The sequence below is a fragment of the Anticarsia gemmatalis genome, chromosome 6, assembly GCF_050436995.1.
Source record: "Anticarsia gemmatalis isolate Benzon Research Colony breed Stoneville strain chromosome 6, ilAntGemm2 primary, whole genome shotgun sequence".
In the NCBI taxonomy this organism is placed as follows: Eukaryota; Metazoa; Arthropoda; class Insecta; order Lepidoptera; family Erebidae; genus Anticarsia; species Anticarsia gemmatalis.
The window spans coordinates 2,984,803-3,002,677 of NC_134750.1; the positions used below are offsets into that span (position 1 = coordinate 2,984,803).

The following is a 17,875-nucleotide window of genomic DNA, read 5'->3' on the forward strand; positions in this document are numbered from 1 at the left end:
CTGTACCGTGTGAACCACCCCTGTGTGCGCGGTCGATAATGTACGCCTGCTGATCATAACGCCTCGGGTTCGATTCCCGGGACGCATTGTGGTATGTATGTATGTACCTTTGTATATGCACGTCTGTTGTACTGGAAACTACACGTGGAGATCAATGTTGTGAGATAGATAGATTAAATAGAGGATGTATTTAATTCTGTGCGTATACCTACGTATTTAGTTCAACAACGAACAATCATATTAATCTTTCCTACCCACTTTCTCCTCTATCACCAAATCGAGTAGGAGGCTTAATACAGTAACTTTGGTTTTTAAACGATTTTACTAGGTACCGTTTGAATGTTCATAAATAAACATATGAAAAAAATATACTCAATTTATTAGCTACTAACTCGGACTTAATTATAGAGTCTCTTGTACAACTACTGTACTATTGTACTATTTTTTAGTTAGTTGTATTGTTTTCCTCACAAAACAATTCATAAATACCATTGGCGTCGTCATCGTGGAAGTATGCTGATCAAATATATAAATGATATCATCAACCATAGTAGTTTTAGAAAATAATATAAGTCGACTTATGACCTAATGCGAATGAATATTCCGGCACTATTTATTTTGTACGGAAATAAAATTAAAAAAAACTAATACAAACAAAGTTGTTGCTTATGATGTTAGCTAGACAGCTAACAGCTAGTTTTTTTTAAACTTTAAAAACGGTTTTTGGAGTTTGAAATTGAACTCAGTATACAATACCGCATACAAAAATGCACAACACTGCGTTGTGGACTTATGGATCGGTTCCTCATCAGTTCCCGTTATTTTTACAATTATGCCGTATGCCGTATGCGACTGTCGGACAGTCGCATACGGCATCTTGGATTGAAATCCCGAGACGATCAAAAAGTAAGCCTTTGTTTTTTGTCAAGAAATGCACAGTGAATTGCCCGGAGTCAAGAAGTTAAGGTTTTCAGAACTGCATACCACGGAGAGTACGTAAAGCCATCGGCCAAACTTTGGAAAATGTTTTTTTTTCACAATTAATTACTGTCGACATTGAGAGACCTGAGACATGTCTAATATTTAGGTAAATAAACGTCATGCAGCTGAGCTTTCCACAATGGGTTATTTTAGACGTTATTCCCCAAATACAATTCCAATAGTGATTAGTATTTTCAAAGGATTTTTGATAAGGTGTTGGGGAAAACGATGTAATTTTAAATTGCACAACATTCAATATCAATAATAATATAACTTACATTAAATTGCGCAACACATATTGTTATTATTGCCTCCTAGTAGAGATATACATTCATTAAGTTTGAAAACAAAAATAAGTTGCATAATATAAAATGTTATTCTTGATATCTTTTGATTTCACTCTGCTTTTAACCAATTATCTTATTATGAATTGAGAGGAAGCTAGTTTTAGACTAAACATTTTTTGATAATAATATACGCTTTTACTACAAGTATCAACTTACAACTTTACTGTAACTAGTGTGTTTAGAACCTTGAAAATTTCCCTACACTTCTTTATATAGTGTAAGCGAACATTTGAATCGAATTCTCACCCTAAGAGTTAAAAATAGGGGATGAAAGTTTGTATGAAATAGCTCATAGCTCAAAGCGTCAAATTTTGTGTTTAGGGTTTTGATTAGAAATAAATTTACACGTGTTTCAGCAGCTGAAGAAAATAATTAACAAAGGAGTAAAGATTGTGACCTAAGTTTCTAGGGAAATATAAGCATGCTACTGTTTGTTGCGGCATTTGTTTAGAAATATATTTTATATAGTGTCGTGATTAATTTTTTTTTAAAAATTATCCACTCAACAACTTAAATAGGATACCAAAGTGATAAGGAAAGTTTCTGAAGCTGCAAGCGTGAAACTTTTCATTTTGATCTTTGATGAGCAATAAATAATAACGTGTTAAAGGGTTCTTTTTGATTTGAATCGAATGCATTTTAAGACATTGCTAGTAAAATTATAAAGTATTTTTAAGAGTATTCGTAAAAATTTTTAACTGGGTGATGCCACATGCTAATTATGTGTCGAAACAATGTGTTAGTCCAACGGGAAAATCGAGCAGAGAGCGGGAGATATATATATGGCTCAAATTGTTCCTGATTTCAGTACCATTCCGCTGCCAGCTGTGCAAGTTATTAAATAAAGTATTAAAAATACGTTTGTAAACAAATATAAGACATATACACAGCTAGGCTACAAATAGTACTCGCAAGTACCCAACATAAAATATTTTGAACACAAGATGAGTAAATTACTAGTATCTGTATTTTTGGTAAGTTTTTATTTTATACCTCTAGTGATGGCAAAGACCAACTCTAGTATTTTTATCTTAACGTTTTCCATTATAATTATGAAATTTAAATTGCATTAATATTAATGAGATTATTTTTTATTGATAATTGCAAGATTACAAATTTTCATGTAAGTATTAAAAAATATCAAACATCGAATATAATTATTGAAAATTATAAGAAGTACTGACGATACTTTTTTTTTCAGATTAACACTATCTTTTACGGGGTAGTACATTCAAGGCCATCAGACGACGGTGAAAGTGTACATAAACTCAAACCAAAAGGATGTAAGTAACCTTAAATGATTTTAGTACTATTTATTGACTGCCTGTAAACCTCATGTTGTCTCGTGATCATTCCGGGTCAGGTAAATGCTATTTAGTTGCCGCAATTATGATTTTTATATTGTCTCAATAGTACCTTAGACTTTGATAACGCGAAGTGTTTGGCAATTATAGGCTCACCTTCTGTTATATGTGGCTGACTTTAAAATACCAGTGAGTGTTTTTTCTTCACTACTCTACGAGTGTAGATTCATATTTGAGTATAACCAGTTCTGAAGATGTTTTATTTTTTTATGCAGTTAAAATGCCGAAAGCTTGCAAAGAGAAGGGCATGGAGTATTGTTTCGAGAACGATAACTACCCGATTGATATCGTTAAAGAAGTCGTGAAGGATATGAAAAATTTGGTAAGAGTTAACAAACTACCGAAGGACTATAATAGAATTGGATATTAATATTTCCAATAAGAAAAAAACAAGTTGGTATAGAATAAATAAATTATAATAAGTAATGAATTAATCCTTAAATCGTCTTGTTACTTTTACTATTAATCTACAAACCTTTCTTGTTTTTGATAACGACTATTATTTTAGTAAAATTTTGTATCTGATATCAACAGGTTCAGGATGACGTGCGTGAAAACTATCATTATTCAAACCGGCAAGGTGATCTTCCTGAGTGCCCTTACAATCGTTCTGTGAGTAAAATATACCTTATTTGCAATATCTTAAGTTATAACTGCACTGAATATGAAAGGTCCGATACTGAATATTTGATATTATAATAGTAACTAGAACCCCTTTATATTATAACAGCTTCGGCAAACAATACGAAAGGAGCCCCGAAGTAGTTGTAGTTACAAATCGTTTTTTTTTTCAGAATGATGCTATTTACTACGTTGAAGTCAATAATAAAGACAGAGTGGTTATTCAACTGAAAGATAAGTTTGAACAACGGACGTCTCTCGAGTGGTGCACGTTAGTATATGTCAATTTCTAAATATAAAATGAAGTTCACGCAAAAACGCTAGCCTTGACGTTCAGCTGCACTAGTCTAATTTCATCTTTAAGATTCTTACCAGCCGGCAAATGATTTATAAAATAATGATATTACATTGGTTATTAAGCACTATTTTGCTCAATGATAATAATTTTCCTTATGCACATTTTTTCAAAAATTACTAATATTACTATTTACTAGTTTAAGAATTAAATCTTTATCACCATGTCTGCAGGACGCCGGGCCGCGTTAACAAAACAACACACTTCGTTGAACTAAATTTGGTTGGCACCAGGATGTACTGCGAGAATAAATACATGGACTACGACTTTTTAGTTCTAAGTTTAAACAAAAACCTCTTTAATAAGTACACCGTCGAACAAGTGCGCATTAAAACTGGTATCCCAATTTGCTGTGCTTGTCGATATTATAAAGAGTAAAGTTCTCAAAAATGCATAATGTAAACAAATGTAGATTGATTATTTGACTTGTAAAAATAGTGGTAATTTAACTGATAAACGTTTGTAAATATAATTTATTCAATAACTATTTTCTGTTTAATCATTAAACCATCCCCAACCAAAAATAAAAAACACAAACAACGACGAGCACTTTCAGAGGCGTGATTTATTCGGACTTAGTTAACAAATATGTTTATTACTTAGTATATTTGCACATACAAACATAAAATACAAGTTTTGGTCAAAGATAATGTACAGTCCAAATGGTACAGTATTCCTTTAACTACGTTCCGGAGAATACCCTCAATGTACATAAAAGTTCACAAAATCTCACTTTCTCTTTATAATAGTAGTGTAGATATTACTCAAAAGTAGCCCGGAATTTGGAAACATGTCCGGTACATTGCAAATGTATAGCAGAAAAAATTGCAATAATTTTGTATTAATTAATACTTTTGATTGCCTCCGTGGCGTGGTCGGCAGTGTATGGTACTGCCGCGCGAAGGTCTGGATTTCGAATCCTGGGTCGGGGCAAAACTTCCTCCTTGAGTTTTTAAACCTGTTAAGGAAGTTGAGGTCGTAAATACTCGTAAACGTGTTGCGCCTGACCTGACTGGTTGTGTAGGTTATACGTCACACCGGGCTATGAGTGCTAAGAAATAGAGAGTGGTCCCGTGCACACACTTGGACACAATAAACATAGTGACCCGCATCGTTGGCTGGCTTCAAAAAAATTGGCCGCCGTAGCCGAATAGGACGACATAATTTATTATTAACTAACAGCGATAGTTAATAATATATTTCGATACAAAAAAGTACGATTGAAAATGTGACAAATGCGTTTGCTCTTCGACAGTAGGTATGAAGGTACGTAATAGATTTACGGATAAAAAAAATATTATGAATGTGAAATATCAACACAGTACTTGTTTGTATTTCTGCCCACGAACCTACCTAATCTACCTAGAAAATGGCAAAAGGTTATAGAACAAAATGTTACATACATATTTGAGTTAAATGTAAATAAACTATATTAAAAAATGTTTTGAATTTTCCTAAAAAATGTGAAGAATCTTTTCCCCCAACCTGTTATGTGTGCATCTTTAATTATTTTCACTATTACTACCTTGTTTTTCAAGATTTGATTTTATATTGACAACAAATCAGAGCTTCTTATTACGTGTGCGTTCGCGCAGCGGAATGTTGTTGAATTTAAAGATATTAATTATGCAGATATTTAGTGTATGACGTCGTATAATTGTGTATGGTAAAAAAAAAATTGTGTACGCAGCCATTGTGGAGAAATTCACCAAAAACTGATTCCGCTGGGCGAACGTTGTCCTGGCGGAACTTATTTTAATCCATAGACTTTAGAAGAAAAGAGGTGTGTCCAAAAATTAGTGTGTATTTGTGTGTAATTGTGTATGTATGAATAAAATGAGTGCATGCATAAACTTCGGAGAAATTCAAGTTTCCGCTACGCGAACGTTTGGCCATTAGCTAGTTTTCATATAAAGCGCTTACATAGAGAGCTGTAGATTTTTACATACGTTGTTTTGAATTTGTTTATATTTGTTTAAAAAACAGATTTAGAAAAAATCGTAGGGCTTAAAAGATAAAAATATAAACGTAAAATACACTTAATAGGTCTTAGTTCTTAAAGTATGCACTTTGGGGTCTAGATTTTCACGTTTATACAAACCTTGTAAGTATCTGAAACATGTTGCCAAGTATCAATGATGTTCCGTTAGTAATTAAAGAGTTAAAGGACAAATTTACCATGAATAGATCACTGTTTACAAAACAGTCAAATATCACGACGTTCTAAAGGAATTGCATGGTAAAATGTATGCCAAAAATTAGTTTATTCATTCAACTATTCACATGCAAAATTTCATGTCATTAAATTTAGTAATTAAAGAAATCAATTAAAATACTGACGAAGCATCGAAAACCTACATAACCCGACCAAGTTCGGATAGCTACAAAAAAGCGTCCATGCAATATATTTAGGTAACATCCCAAAATTTACCGTATAATACCGGTATTGAATTGGTATAGGTGATAACACAGTTGTTGTTTCGATATAATTTAAAGGTCATTTATTTTTGTACACCAAATTGTTGTTCAATTGTTCTGATTTTTCAGCTCCAGAATTGACTGGAATAATTCCGGAGTTCCGATAGGTATTCACATTTTTTAAAAGTTAATATTTTGATTTAATTATATTCTTGTGAACGCACGTAATTTAACGTCTGTGGAATATTCCACAAACTGCTAGTCGAACAGGACGCGCGCGGCTTCCCGCTTGAAACGGTACTTCCATCCTTGAAGAAAAGAGAGGGCAATAATATGTAATATACTTAATAAAAAAAAAATTTGTACACGGATATTTAAATAGAAAAGTACTTGTTAATTGAAGATTTGTTTTTATCGTAGATAGTTGGGTTATTATTAAAATAATATTTTTAATTCAAGAAATGCAATTGTTTTATTTTTTCCTAACGCTTGTGTACGGAACTGTACCATATTAGTAAATACTATATTGTAAGGTTAAGAACGTCTCTTAGATATATGGCTGGGCCGCTTTTTTGTAGCTATCCGAACTTGGTCGGGTTATGTAGGTTTTCGATGCTTCGTCAGTATTTTAATTGATTTCTTTAATTACTAAATTTAATGACATGAAATTTTGCATGTGAATAGTTGAATGAATAAACTAATTTTTGGCATACATTTTACCATGCAATTCCTTTAGAACGTCGTGATATTTGACTGTTTTGTAAACAGTGATCTATTCATGGTAAATTTGTCCTTTAACTCTTTAATTACTAACGGAACATCATTGATACTTGGCAACATGTTTCAGATACTTACAAGGTTTGTATAAACGTGAAAATCTAGACCCCAAAGTGCATACTTTAAGAACTAAGACCTATTAAGTGTATTTTACGTTTATATTTTTATCTTTTAAGCCCTACGATTTTTTCTAAATCTGTTTTTTAAACAAATATAAACAAATTCAAAACAACGTATGTAAAAATCTACAGCTCTCTATGTAAGCGCTTTATATGAAAACTAGCTAATGGCCAAACGTTCGCGTAGCGGAAACTTGAATTTCTCCGAAGTTTATGCATGCACTCATTTTATTCATACATACACAATTACACACAAATACACACTAATTTTTGGACACACCTCTTTTCTTCTAAAGTCTATGGATTAAAATAAGTTCCGCCAGGACAACGTTCGCCCAGCGGAATCAGTTTTTGGTGAATTTCTCCACAATGGCTGCGTACACAATTTTTTTTTTACCATACACAATTATACGACGTCATACACTAAATATCTGCATAATTAATATCTTTAAATTCAACAACATTCCGCTGCGCGAACGCACACTCTTATTACTACGAATTCTTATGAATGGCAATTTGCTTCAATCGTAGTCTGAAAGTTCCATAAAGTGATAAGAACGGAATGCGATGTCCTCAACAGTAATTTGGACGGTACCTAGGTGGAATCTACAACCTGTCCATATTATTATCTCATTCCGCGAAGAGACCCCCTAGTAACATTATAAATGCCAAAGTTTGTTAGTATGTATGGATGTTTGTTACTCTTTCACGCAAATACTACGAACCGATTACGATGAACTTAGGTATTTAGGTAAGGTAGGTACTTTTTATACCGGAGTTCCCGAGGGATCAGGATTTACATGAAAAGGCGGACGAAGTCGCGGGCGGTCTCTTGTTTTATTTATAACAACAAAATATTCTTGGTACAGATAACTTCTATAATATCCCGCTATTAGTCAAGGGGTTTTTGTGGTTATTATTATTTAATGACAATTAATTGTTTTTCATATAGGTAAGCAGAAGTAGTAATAAATAATTATATGAATATTGCTTATTATTAATACTTACCTTTAATTATAATTGAATAATCATGAGACGGTAAAACCTACTAGTAACTTAAATTATTCAAGAATGGGACTTTACCCATAACGAATGTGTTGGAAATTTTGATGATACAAAATCTGTTATTGCATGAAACAAATTAAACATGCACTGACATATTATTATATGCCACAGAAGTATTCTGAGTGTCCCATGGTTGCTTTAACATTTCTTTATGCACACGTTTAGAAGTAATAGAATAAATCGGCGGGTATATTTTCGTAACTATGGGGCGCGGAGAAACCGTTAGAATCCTCGGTCCTGTGATTTGTAGTAGTATTTGATCGTAAGCGTATCTTGCTTGTGCTATCATTGCTAGGTTAGACGTTGGTACGTCTAACCTAGCAATTCGAAAATTTAAATTTTAAATAATTTACAACCACTTCTTCAAACTAGTTGTTAGACTAACAGGAACAAATAATGAGGTTTTAATAAGATGGCCTCACTGCACAAACTTCAGGAACGCATTTGGGATATTATTTGTAGGAAAAATCATTTGCCGTTTTAGTGACATACTCTGGCCAGCAGGATCGCTTGATCTGAGTCCTTGTCAGGTGTTTTATGTGTGTTTTTTAGGATATTCGTAAAGGTCTGTATTATTTGTTTGATTATCTTCGTGCTGAACCTGATTTTGCAGCAGGATCTCGAAATATTTACTATTACAATGAAGACAAAGTAGAAATGACATGATTTGAAGATTTATTGTTGCTAAGTAATTTTGAAAGTCCTTAGCTTGCTTGAGTGTTTCACTGTTAGATTATCTTAAGATAAGCTTTAAGCTTTTTCAGTAACTACACTCTTCAACTTGAATACACTTGTTGCATTAACAACAGTATTTAATAATAAAATAATAAGATATACATATGAAAACATTTAAGTCATATAAAGTCGCTTAACTGCACGTTTCATATAAATATGTTTATCAGATTTTTGGTTAACACAATACGAGCTCTGCTTGGTAGAATTAAATTACCGTGTGTGGGTTTTCCACTAAGTAATTAATTAATTTATTTAAGCATGTCATATTTTTTAAACATCTTAATTTTGAAATTTTGATGTATAATTAAGTAAAAACGTCGAAATTACGCATATCTATATCTATATTAATATTATAAAGCTGAAGAGTTTGTTTGTTTGATTGTTTGTTTGTTTGTTTGTTTGAACGCGCTAATCTCGGGAACTACTGGTCCGATTTGAAAAAATCTTTTAGTGTTAGATAGCCCATTTATCGAGGAAGGCTATAAAGCTATATATCATCACGCTACGATCAACAGGAGCAGAGTACCAATCAAAAATGTTACAGAAACGGGAAAAAGAATTACCCATTTTCTATTATGTGACGCAAGCGAAGTTGCGCGGGTCAGCTAGTCAATCATAACCATTATGTTGTTTGGGTGGAACTATATATGCATATTTCAGAATATAGGGGCTTGAAAGATTAAAATTATACTTCAGTAGCTGACTGTTCACACAAGTATGACTGATTGATAAACCATGACACCAAATCGTTCTATATCCATTTACAGAAATTATGATTACGTATTAGTTACGTTTCAGGCACATAACTTTTAAGTTACGTCATTTCATGTGAACTGATTGTGGTAGAATAATATAATTACGTGTTTACCCGGTTAATAGGTAATCATGAAATGGGTTTTTATAGAAATTATAAATGGTAGTATAGGTTTCATGCAATTGTTACTTATTATTATTTAATTAATGTTATTAACAACTTATTATTGACTTATTACTTATTGACTGCCTCCGTGGCGCAGTGGTTTAGGTCACAACCATTGCGTCGGGAGGTCGTGGGTTCGATTCCCACACGGGACAATTATTTGTGCGATCCACAAATAATTGTTTCGGGTCTGGTTGTGCTTTGTGTCCGTTGCTTGTATGTTTGTTAAAGTCCCCGCGACACAAGAGAAATTCTTAGAGCGGGAGTTGTCTTTTTAAAAATAAAATAAATAAATAAATAAATTATGTACTTATATACACTCTCCCTAGTGGCTGTACAAATAATATTATACAAAATAAAGTATATACGAAAGATTGTTATTCGGCTCATAGCAGCTCGAATTTCTACCACAATATACTACCAGCTAGATATCGAGAAATTTTGCATGAAAATTTGATTAGCCCCCATAGCGGGCTTCGTAGGAAATATTTTGGCAGCACATTTTAAATGTCTAAATCTCGATAGTATAGTCACTTGAAATATACCGTAAATGAATTTGACGGTACCTACTGAAGAACTGCATTACGATGCTAAACAAAGCAATAATTTATTATATGGTCAATTTACGCCTCAAAAATGAACAAACCAAAAAACATAATTGTACCGTTACCAAGTTTTTTTAATATAAAATTAGTCCTCCTTCCCGCTACTCGGCTTTGTCAGCAAGTTTTATTGAAAACGTAGGTAACGAGGCCTTGCGTGCTCTCAGAGCAAGTCGCTAAGCATTTCTTAACTAAAAAAAACAAAAATATTTTTTTCCTTTCAAACCCAATACCTCTGCGCGGCAGTCACATACACTGCCGACCTCACCACAGAGACAATCAGTTATCTTGTTGCAATTGATTCAATATATGAGCCGGAAATAAAATACTTATCCTTATGTTACACAACATTTTAAAACATTGTTTAATACAAAACAAACATATTGCTGTTAGCGTTTAAAATATGGGCGCAATGATTTTGTTATTCAGCGGAACTATTAATAACAATTATACATATGTGCGTATATCATAGGGAATATTGATTTAATGACTGAATGACTCACTGACATATCAACGCACAGGCAAACAAACTTGATTGAGAAATTTAAAATTCGCACCACGCTTTTTAAAGTGTCGGTGAGCAGTAAAATAGTGAGAGATAAGAGAAGAGAGGTTAAAGTAGGAGCTGAAAGTTTGGATTGAAGTTCATCATTTTTAAAACTAAAAATATGATTAGCATAATATTTTTATAGACAATGTTCACTTAAAGACTAATATATGTGACACAAGGCAAGGGTTAGACAATCTCATAATTTTGGTGAAAGTGGTAGCATTATAAAAAAATCATTCAACGTCAAAACTACATGCACACATAACACAAGACATTATACACGAAGGTTTTGGCAGGTGGCGTTCTATGGTATCTGCCTACTCTTATATTATACTGGGCTTGTTACCAAATTCCGTGTTACTTTTGAAGATTATCTGTTACTTTTGATGAAAATCTTTACCCACTTTACCCAACCCGAAAATCAATCCAAGGACCTCGAGAGCAGCAGACGCGTACCTACACTACTATACTCGCTTTGACCCCATAAGCAGTGGACTAATTGTTCTGAATTAAAAATGAAATCTATTTTGACAAATGATTTTGTTTTCTGAATTTTTTGTCTACTTTGTTTATCTTTTGTTTTGAGACAGATGTTATGGAATGCAAACTGAAGCAATTTCCTTATATTTGACATCATGGATCTATTTTAGATTATTGACGAGTACAAAATTCCTTTGTCACAATATTGCTCAATAGTTGAAAACAATAGGAACAGGAAAATTCATATCAAACAGATATGTATATATAATTTTGCAAGTCACAGTAACTCAACATAAGTTGTACCACCGCTTTTGAAGATCGTACAACTATTATTTTATTTAGTTACAAAGTCTTTTCATATTTTTATATATTGAGAATATTATTTAGTAGCATGATGTCATCGAATTTTGTTTTTTTTACGGTAAATATTTACATAAGTATATAATAAATAATTACAAGTATCCTCATTACGTTTTCCTTCAGTGAAAATAAAGATATTATGCTTCAGTTACGATAATTTAAGGCTGCAACATCTAGCCTAGCGATAATTATTACACATTATTTTTTATATTACAGGCGACAGCAACCTTGTTCACGATTAGCAGTGCAGCTCCATCAAACGGTAAAATATTAATTTAGCTCAGCTCAGCATCAGCATCCGGTTGTGAATTAGCTTTAATGAACCTTATGTTTTTAAAGACGGCGTCACGAAGTTAACACTCCCCGAAGAGTGTCAAGGCAAGGAGTTCTGTCACATTAAGCCTGATGGATACACAGAGCTCGAAGACTTGATGAACAGCAAGTTGCCAAGCCATCTGATTCAGGTATGTACCTATGATGTGTCAGGTTAGTTTTGATAAAGTAGAACTAATTACAGTAGAATGAGTACGTGCTTATGAGTGTATTGTAGTATATTTCTTATAGTACTCAAATTGTGTTTTTCATATCCAGCGTTCCGGTGATAAGACTGATGATAGTTTAGATGGATTAGAAGTATTGTCGGACGAGAGTGATTGGCACAACTGTCGATATACGACAACGGTATGTACTTTTACAACACTTTCCCAATATTGCATTATTAGCTGAAACGCTTTGAAAAGTTTTATTTAAATGTGAGACAACTAGAATAATTAGTAACCGATGCTTTATGTTAACTTCATGTAACTTTCATGAAATCCGTTCAAGTAGTTTAGACGTCAAATCACTACAGACGGGCAAATAATGTTGACAGTAGGTATTTATCATTTGAATGCTTCATCTAATATCCATTTTATTTCCTCTTTCAGAAGAAAGTGTGGTACCTTCGGGTAAAAAAAAATTCGGTTACTCAAATCATTATTCAGACCAAACTTTTACGTCAGGAAGTTGTGGAAGTTAAATGCGAGTAAGTCTTTAGTTTTATTTTATTCGTTGAATCCAGAAATTGCAAATCTAGTTTAATTGTTTACATATTATAAAAATACGACATCAGAAAATAAGAATAATATCATAATGAAACAGTCATCTGAGCTGTAAAACACAAACGTTGTCATTTGCCGTCATTATTGATAAATTTTAATGATAGCGGCAAAAGGCAACGTTTGGGTGAAAACTGTTGCAATGTATACAAAACCTCTATTTTTTAATTTAAATGCCGAGTCAAACATATCCACGTAAACCTTCACTGCTGATAACACGACATTTTTTTTTAACAGACCTAAACGTAATGCACGGTGGCCTTGCTTCGAAGACTTACTTAAGAATCTGCAGTTTCTGAAATCGTCTTGCGTAACAGGTGAATCCAGCCACACGCTTTACTTTTGGGACATGGACAAAGAAGAAGTCGTTGCGGAGACCGTACAAAAGCCTAGTAGCTGTTCATGTATGGTTTCTTATATCTAATCATTAAGGATTATTGTAAACATCAATGCCAATGCCAAATAAACTAGCATTTTTGTCTTTGAAAAGAAGTGTCTGGAACTGTATCTGATCCTTATTTATAATTATTATTTATTAAATTACATGGTTAAGTTATTTTATTTTTTATTTAATAAAGTTACGCCTGCTACACTTATTACACAGGTGTCGAAATACCGTTATTTCGTCCTCTGTAGAAATGCTTTATTGCACTTTATTTTACGATGACATCATATGCCAACTATTCGCTACTTTAAAACCACTTACTTCTAAAATGATTAGGTACCTATTTCGATGTGTATTTTTGTCCCTTGAGATTTCTTGCATCTTTATATGGACACATAATTATTCGCATACATTGTTTCGAGACAATACATATCGACGCCCCCAAGGAATAAACCGGTAATCGCAAAAATCTAATTTTACAGGAGAAATGTTTTAGTGTTTTTCAGGTATAACTTTTCTATAAAAGGTAATTATGACAACATTGTCATATGGAGGGAAAGCTAATTTTTTTTCTAATAGTTAAACATAACCTGTGAAATTATTGTATATACACAGGATTAGTAAATCGCCAAAATACATAATACCGAAAATGGTTTCAAACACTTTTAAAGGTAATGATATATTAGGATCTTCACTTATTAATATTATTCCAGCAATGTTTACTTACCGAGTTATTCTTGTGAATTTCTTAAAAATCATAGACATAATATAAGTTTACTGAATTATCGAACGTGTTTTTACATTACAGAGGGTGATTGTAATATTCAGTTACCGACTTATTACGGTGAAAAATTAATAACCATAGAAGTGTAAATAATTGTAACAGTTATATTGTAGGAAATTTCTTTGAGTCATATTGATTGTAATAGTTGGAAACCGATTATGTATTATAAATATTTTATCAGTATAGTAAAGGGAATAATTAATAAAACAAAAAAAAATAAAATGATTACTGTAATAGAGTATTACCGAAAATGTCGGCCTAAAAATTTACGAGAATAAACCCGTAATCGCGTTAGCCAGAAGATTTTAGGGAATATTTTACAGTAATATTTCTTTACCGAAATTTGGGCATATAATTTAATTTGTAATAAGGTATAGCGGTATTTTTCACGTAAATAAAAATAAAAAAGAATCCATGGAACAAACATGTCATAACGGAAATCATTGAAAATTTTGGGAGAAAAAATCTGAAAAAAATTGTATAGGTGTATTCACACCCATAGATACCGAAAATGTAATAACAATAAAAAGTCGGTAATAGTATAATACCGGTTTATTCCTTGGGGGCGTCGATATATTTCAATGACGTCACTGCGATTATGCGACGTGAAAAATATTACTTTGAACTTTCCTGATATAACAGATTCCATTAAGTTTAGATCACGTCATCATTAATGCAAATTGTTAAGGATGACAATCACAATATTTAATTTGTAACATATGCATATAAAATCACGCCTTACTATAGGGGTAGGCAGAGACAAAAGCAGTTTTGCCATGAAAAAATAATGACCCGATGGTTGATACTAGCTGCAAGCGGCCTATTTTACTGGAACTAGTCTACAATTTACAATGCATGTGTTTCTATAAAGTGTTAAGTATCAATTATAAAGCTACCCTAGAGCAAAATTCATTCAATTGGATGGTCACTATGGAAGTCTTTGAAGGAAACGGTATATTCCTAGTTGCCCCTCTACTGCTACCTCTACTCTACATTTAAAAATTAGTTTATGGTAAAGTAATAAATCCAATAAGGGTAAAACTATTCATTGAATTCAATATTTTTTACCAAAAAGTGACGTCCTGAGCTTTTCCCAACCGTTTCAATATACTCAGATCAAGCTAACCACTGACCACTGAGAAAAAACCAGAATTGTAAAATATTGAAAAAAAAAGAGACAATATTGACGTATTAGCAATTTTCATAGATAAACTGAATATTATTTGAATATATTACTCATCAATACCGTTACGTTGGTCGGCGGAAAACACGAATTAAATGTATATATAACGTTCGTTTGCCGCAAGGCTTTACAATTAGTGGTGCAGCCGTTGGTGATTCCACACGTTTATTCTAATTTTAACTGACTGTGGTATTTAAAAAATCATAAAATCATGTTATCGCTTAATTTCGTGTATTTTGTGGTAAGCATTATAACTTTGTATTTGTGGTAGCCATTTCATTGTAATATTTAATGTCTTCCCTCACTTCCAACCTGACCTAAGATGGGCAGGTGATAAATTCTGAGGTCTAAAAACGCGTTGAAGGAACTGTACTAGGCAATAACTGTTTAGGTATACAGTACGCATTACACCGTCGACTGCTTCTTTAGCTCATTCAGTACTGTTTAACATTGCTGCGCAGAGGGCCAGGCTAATAAGTATGTCCTGAGATTTTTTGTTAAAAAATTGTCAGAGGTTGTCCGGAGTTAGGAAGTTGAGATTGTAGGCCTTCGGAGAGCACGTACAGCCGGCCGCCCTGCGCCTGACCTCTTGGTTGGACAAGTAAGGGAATAGAGAGTGTTACTGGTGTTGTTCACACACTTGCACACTTTAAACAAAGTTCTGCGGTTGGCTAGTTTCAATGAAACTCCCCCAAATTATCGGTCAGGAGGACATTATGCATTACAATTATATAATTATTGTTGCAGGTTGTAGCAGGACTCGTGGCAATTAGTAGTGGTGCTCCAGCAAACGGTAAAAATATAATAATATTTCTATTTTATTTCGAAGTATTAATTTTTTTCAAATTTCGTATAATAATTTATCTGTCCTGCAGAAAAGTCAAAACAGGCTCATATACTGAGCATTTACAATAGATAAATAGAATTCTACACGACCAATTATAATTGTATTTCAGACGTCGTAAACACGAGTATAAAGATACCTGAACAGTGCAAAGACATGGAGCTCTGTTCCATTAAACCTGAAGGCTACAGCGAGCTTGAAGAGTTGTTCAACAGCAAATTGCCACCGTATCTAATACAGGTAACTTAATGTATTGAATAGTGTGATTATATTACAACTTCAAAACAAATATTCTAACTCTAGATAGAGCAAATATAGATTTTTTGTGTTGTGCTAAAACAATATTTTTTTCACAGCCTTACAGTGATAGGAGTGATGATAACTCCAATCAACCACCAATATTATCACCTGAGAGCGATTGGCATAACTGCCCATACACTACAAAGGTCTGTAACCACCACTTACTACATTAATAAATTCATTTTATATTTCCTAGTGTAAAAGACGATAATTTTGTGTTATTGTTTTTTTTCAGATAACACTGCCTTATCTACATAGCAACACTAAAAAAAATATTACTAGATTCATTATTCAAACTGATCTATTACGTCAAGAATTACCGGAAGTTTCATGCTCGTAAGTATTTATTATACCAATACATTTCTATGCTGAACATGAAACACCGTGTCGATAGTAGGTATTATACCTAGTAGTATATAAAAATAATAATCTCCTAAACCACTACAAAATCTAATAAGATCCATCGTTTTCCCGATATTTTAGTAGTTAAAAAAAATACTTACACTTTGGGTTAGAATATAACTATAATCTGACTCGGCAATCGGCATTAATTTGCACTATCACCCATAGGCTTCTTTTACGGTGCGGGCTGCGATGCGTCAAGCGTTTCTTCCGTTCATGGAAATGCGACGCGACACGATAGTTTCCTCAATAGACTTGCACATCAGTGGGGCAGCCATGAGTTAAAAAAGCATAGCTCTCATATCACGTGACAATAAACACTAATTATTATTTTGAGCACAACAAATCAAGTTTTAGAAATAAATTTTAATCAAAAAGAATTCGATGCCGCGCAATGATCACACATTTTGTTCGCGAATCAAAATAAATATTTAGACAATGCGTTTACATTATCATGGTTTGAACATATAAATAGTACTTAACTGCTAAGTGAGTCATAAACGCGATGAGAATCTTACGGTTACGATACCTTATTTGTGGGCACCGACGTTTCGTTTAAGACCTGTTTAGCACTTTATTGTTGTGAACACTACAGCCGCTATAGTACCGCTCGATCTACCCATTGGTTTAGAGATCGGGGACGTTACCCGCGCTTAAGCCGCGACCGTCCTGCTGCCCGTCTCATTTGAGACAGAGGCCTAGGTGTTGGATTTGAATAAAATTGTGACTGTGATTTGCTATGTTTTTTTTTTTCAGAACAACACATATCACAGCGCCTGGGCACAGGGAGTGCTTTCAAGATTTACTACACGGTGAGAAGGACTTGAAGTCTACTTGTGTAGAAAGTAAAACCAAGCTTACCATCTACCTTTTTGACATGGATAGAAAAGAAGTCATTCAGGAATTCGTTCCGGTTTCTAGCAGCTGTTCATGTATGATCTCCTATACCACAACGGCGTAAACAAGATTATTAAAGTTTTTTTTTATAATACTTTTAAATTATAAGACTGTATTATAATACTTATAAGTACTTAAAAGAAATTAGAAATTAAATTAATTTATTATGATATTATCAAAAACATTATGCAAAGGCATATTTATTGCAATAGTAATTATAATTATTATTTAAGCTACAGACCCTGTTTTCAACTGATAACTAATTTTATTTTAATAAATAAATAAAGGGA

The 17,875-nt window shown here is 33.0% G+C and overlaps 3 protein-coding genes across 3 annotated transcripts; all 3 read left to right on the plus strand.

Moving 5' to 3' along the window:
* Positions 1–1,858: 1,858 nt before the first annotated feature.
* LOC142973856 (uncharacterized) lies at positions 1,859–4,140 on the plus strand. Its single transcript, XM_076115877.1, has 6 exons — positions 1,859–2,302; positions 2,530–2,611; positions 2,908–3,014; positions 3,227–3,304; positions 3,487–3,584; positions 3,842–4,140. Exons 1-6 carry the CDS (start codon positions 2,273–2,275, stop codon positions 4,044–4,046), a joined length of 600 nt encoding a protein of 199 aa, XP_075971992.1. The 5' UTR covers positions 1,859–2,272; the 3' UTR covers positions 4,047–4,140.
* Positions 4,141–11,642: 7,502 nt separating this feature from the next.
* Positions 11,643–13,316, plus strand: LOC142973902 (uncharacterized). The gene is made up of 6 exons (XM_076115936.1): positions 11,643–11,754; positions 11,910–11,955; positions 12,033–12,157; positions 12,285–12,374; positions 12,620–12,717; positions 13,028–13,316. The coding sequence occupies exons 1-6, from the start codon at positions 11,725–11,727 to the stop codon at positions 13,212–13,214; spliced, it is 576 nt and encodes a 191-aa protein (XP_075972051.1). The 5' UTR covers positions 11,643–11,724; the 3' UTR covers positions 13,215–13,316.
* Positions 13,317–15,277: 1,961 nt separating this feature from the next.
* Positions 15,278–17,875, plus strand: LOC142973858 (uncharacterized). The gene is made up of 6 exons (XM_076115878.1): positions 15,278–15,383; positions 15,890–15,935; positions 16,099–16,226; positions 16,343–16,432; positions 16,522–16,622; positions 17,445–17,875. The coding sequence occupies exons 1-6, from the start codon at positions 15,354–15,356 to the stop codon at positions 17,647–17,649; spliced, it is 600 nt and encodes a 199-aa protein (XP_075971993.1). The 5' UTR covers positions 15,278–15,353; the 3' UTR covers positions 17,650–17,875.

What these genes read in the sequence shown, in the direction of transcription:
- LOC142973856 (XM_076115877.1), top strand. Translation starts at nt 2,273, where the DNA reads ATGAGTAAATTACTAGTATCTGTATTTTTG. An exon ending in TGAAGGATATGAAAAATTTG is followed by an intron (nt 3,015 to 3,226) that starts GTAAGAGTTAAC and finishes TGATATCAACAG; the next exon opens with GTTCAGGATGACGTGCGTGA. An exon ending in AGTGCCCTTACAATCGTTCT is followed by an intron (nt 3,305 to 3,486) that starts GTGAGTAAAATA and finishes TTTTTTTTTCAG; the next exon opens with AATGATGCTATTTACTACGT.
- LOC142973902 (XM_076115936.1), top strand. Translation starts at nt 11,725, where the DNA reads ATGATGTCATCGAATTTTGTTTTTTTTACG. An exon ending in TGCCAAGCCATCTGATTCAG is followed by an intron (nt 12,158 to 12,284) that starts GTATGTACCTAT and finishes TTTCATATCCAG; the next exon opens with CGTTCCGGTGATAAGACTGA. An exon ending in ACTGTCGATATACGACAACG is followed by an intron (nt 12,375 to 12,619) that starts GTATGTACTTTT and finishes TTCCTCTTTCAG; the next exon opens with AAGAAAGTGTGGTACCTTCG.
- LOC142973858 (XM_076115878.1), top strand. Translation starts at nt 15,354, where the DNA reads ATGTTATCGCTTAATTTCGTGTATTTTGTG. An exon ending in TTAATTTCGTGTATTTTGTG is followed by an intron (nt 15,384 to 15,889) that starts GTAAGCATTATA and finishes TTATTGTTGCAG; the next exon opens with GTTGTAGCAGGACTCGTGGC. An exon ending in TAGTGGTGCTCCAGCAAACG is followed by an intron (nt 15,936 to 16,098) that starts GTAAAAATATAA and finishes ATTGTATTTCAG; the next exon opens with ACGTCGTAAACACGAGTATA.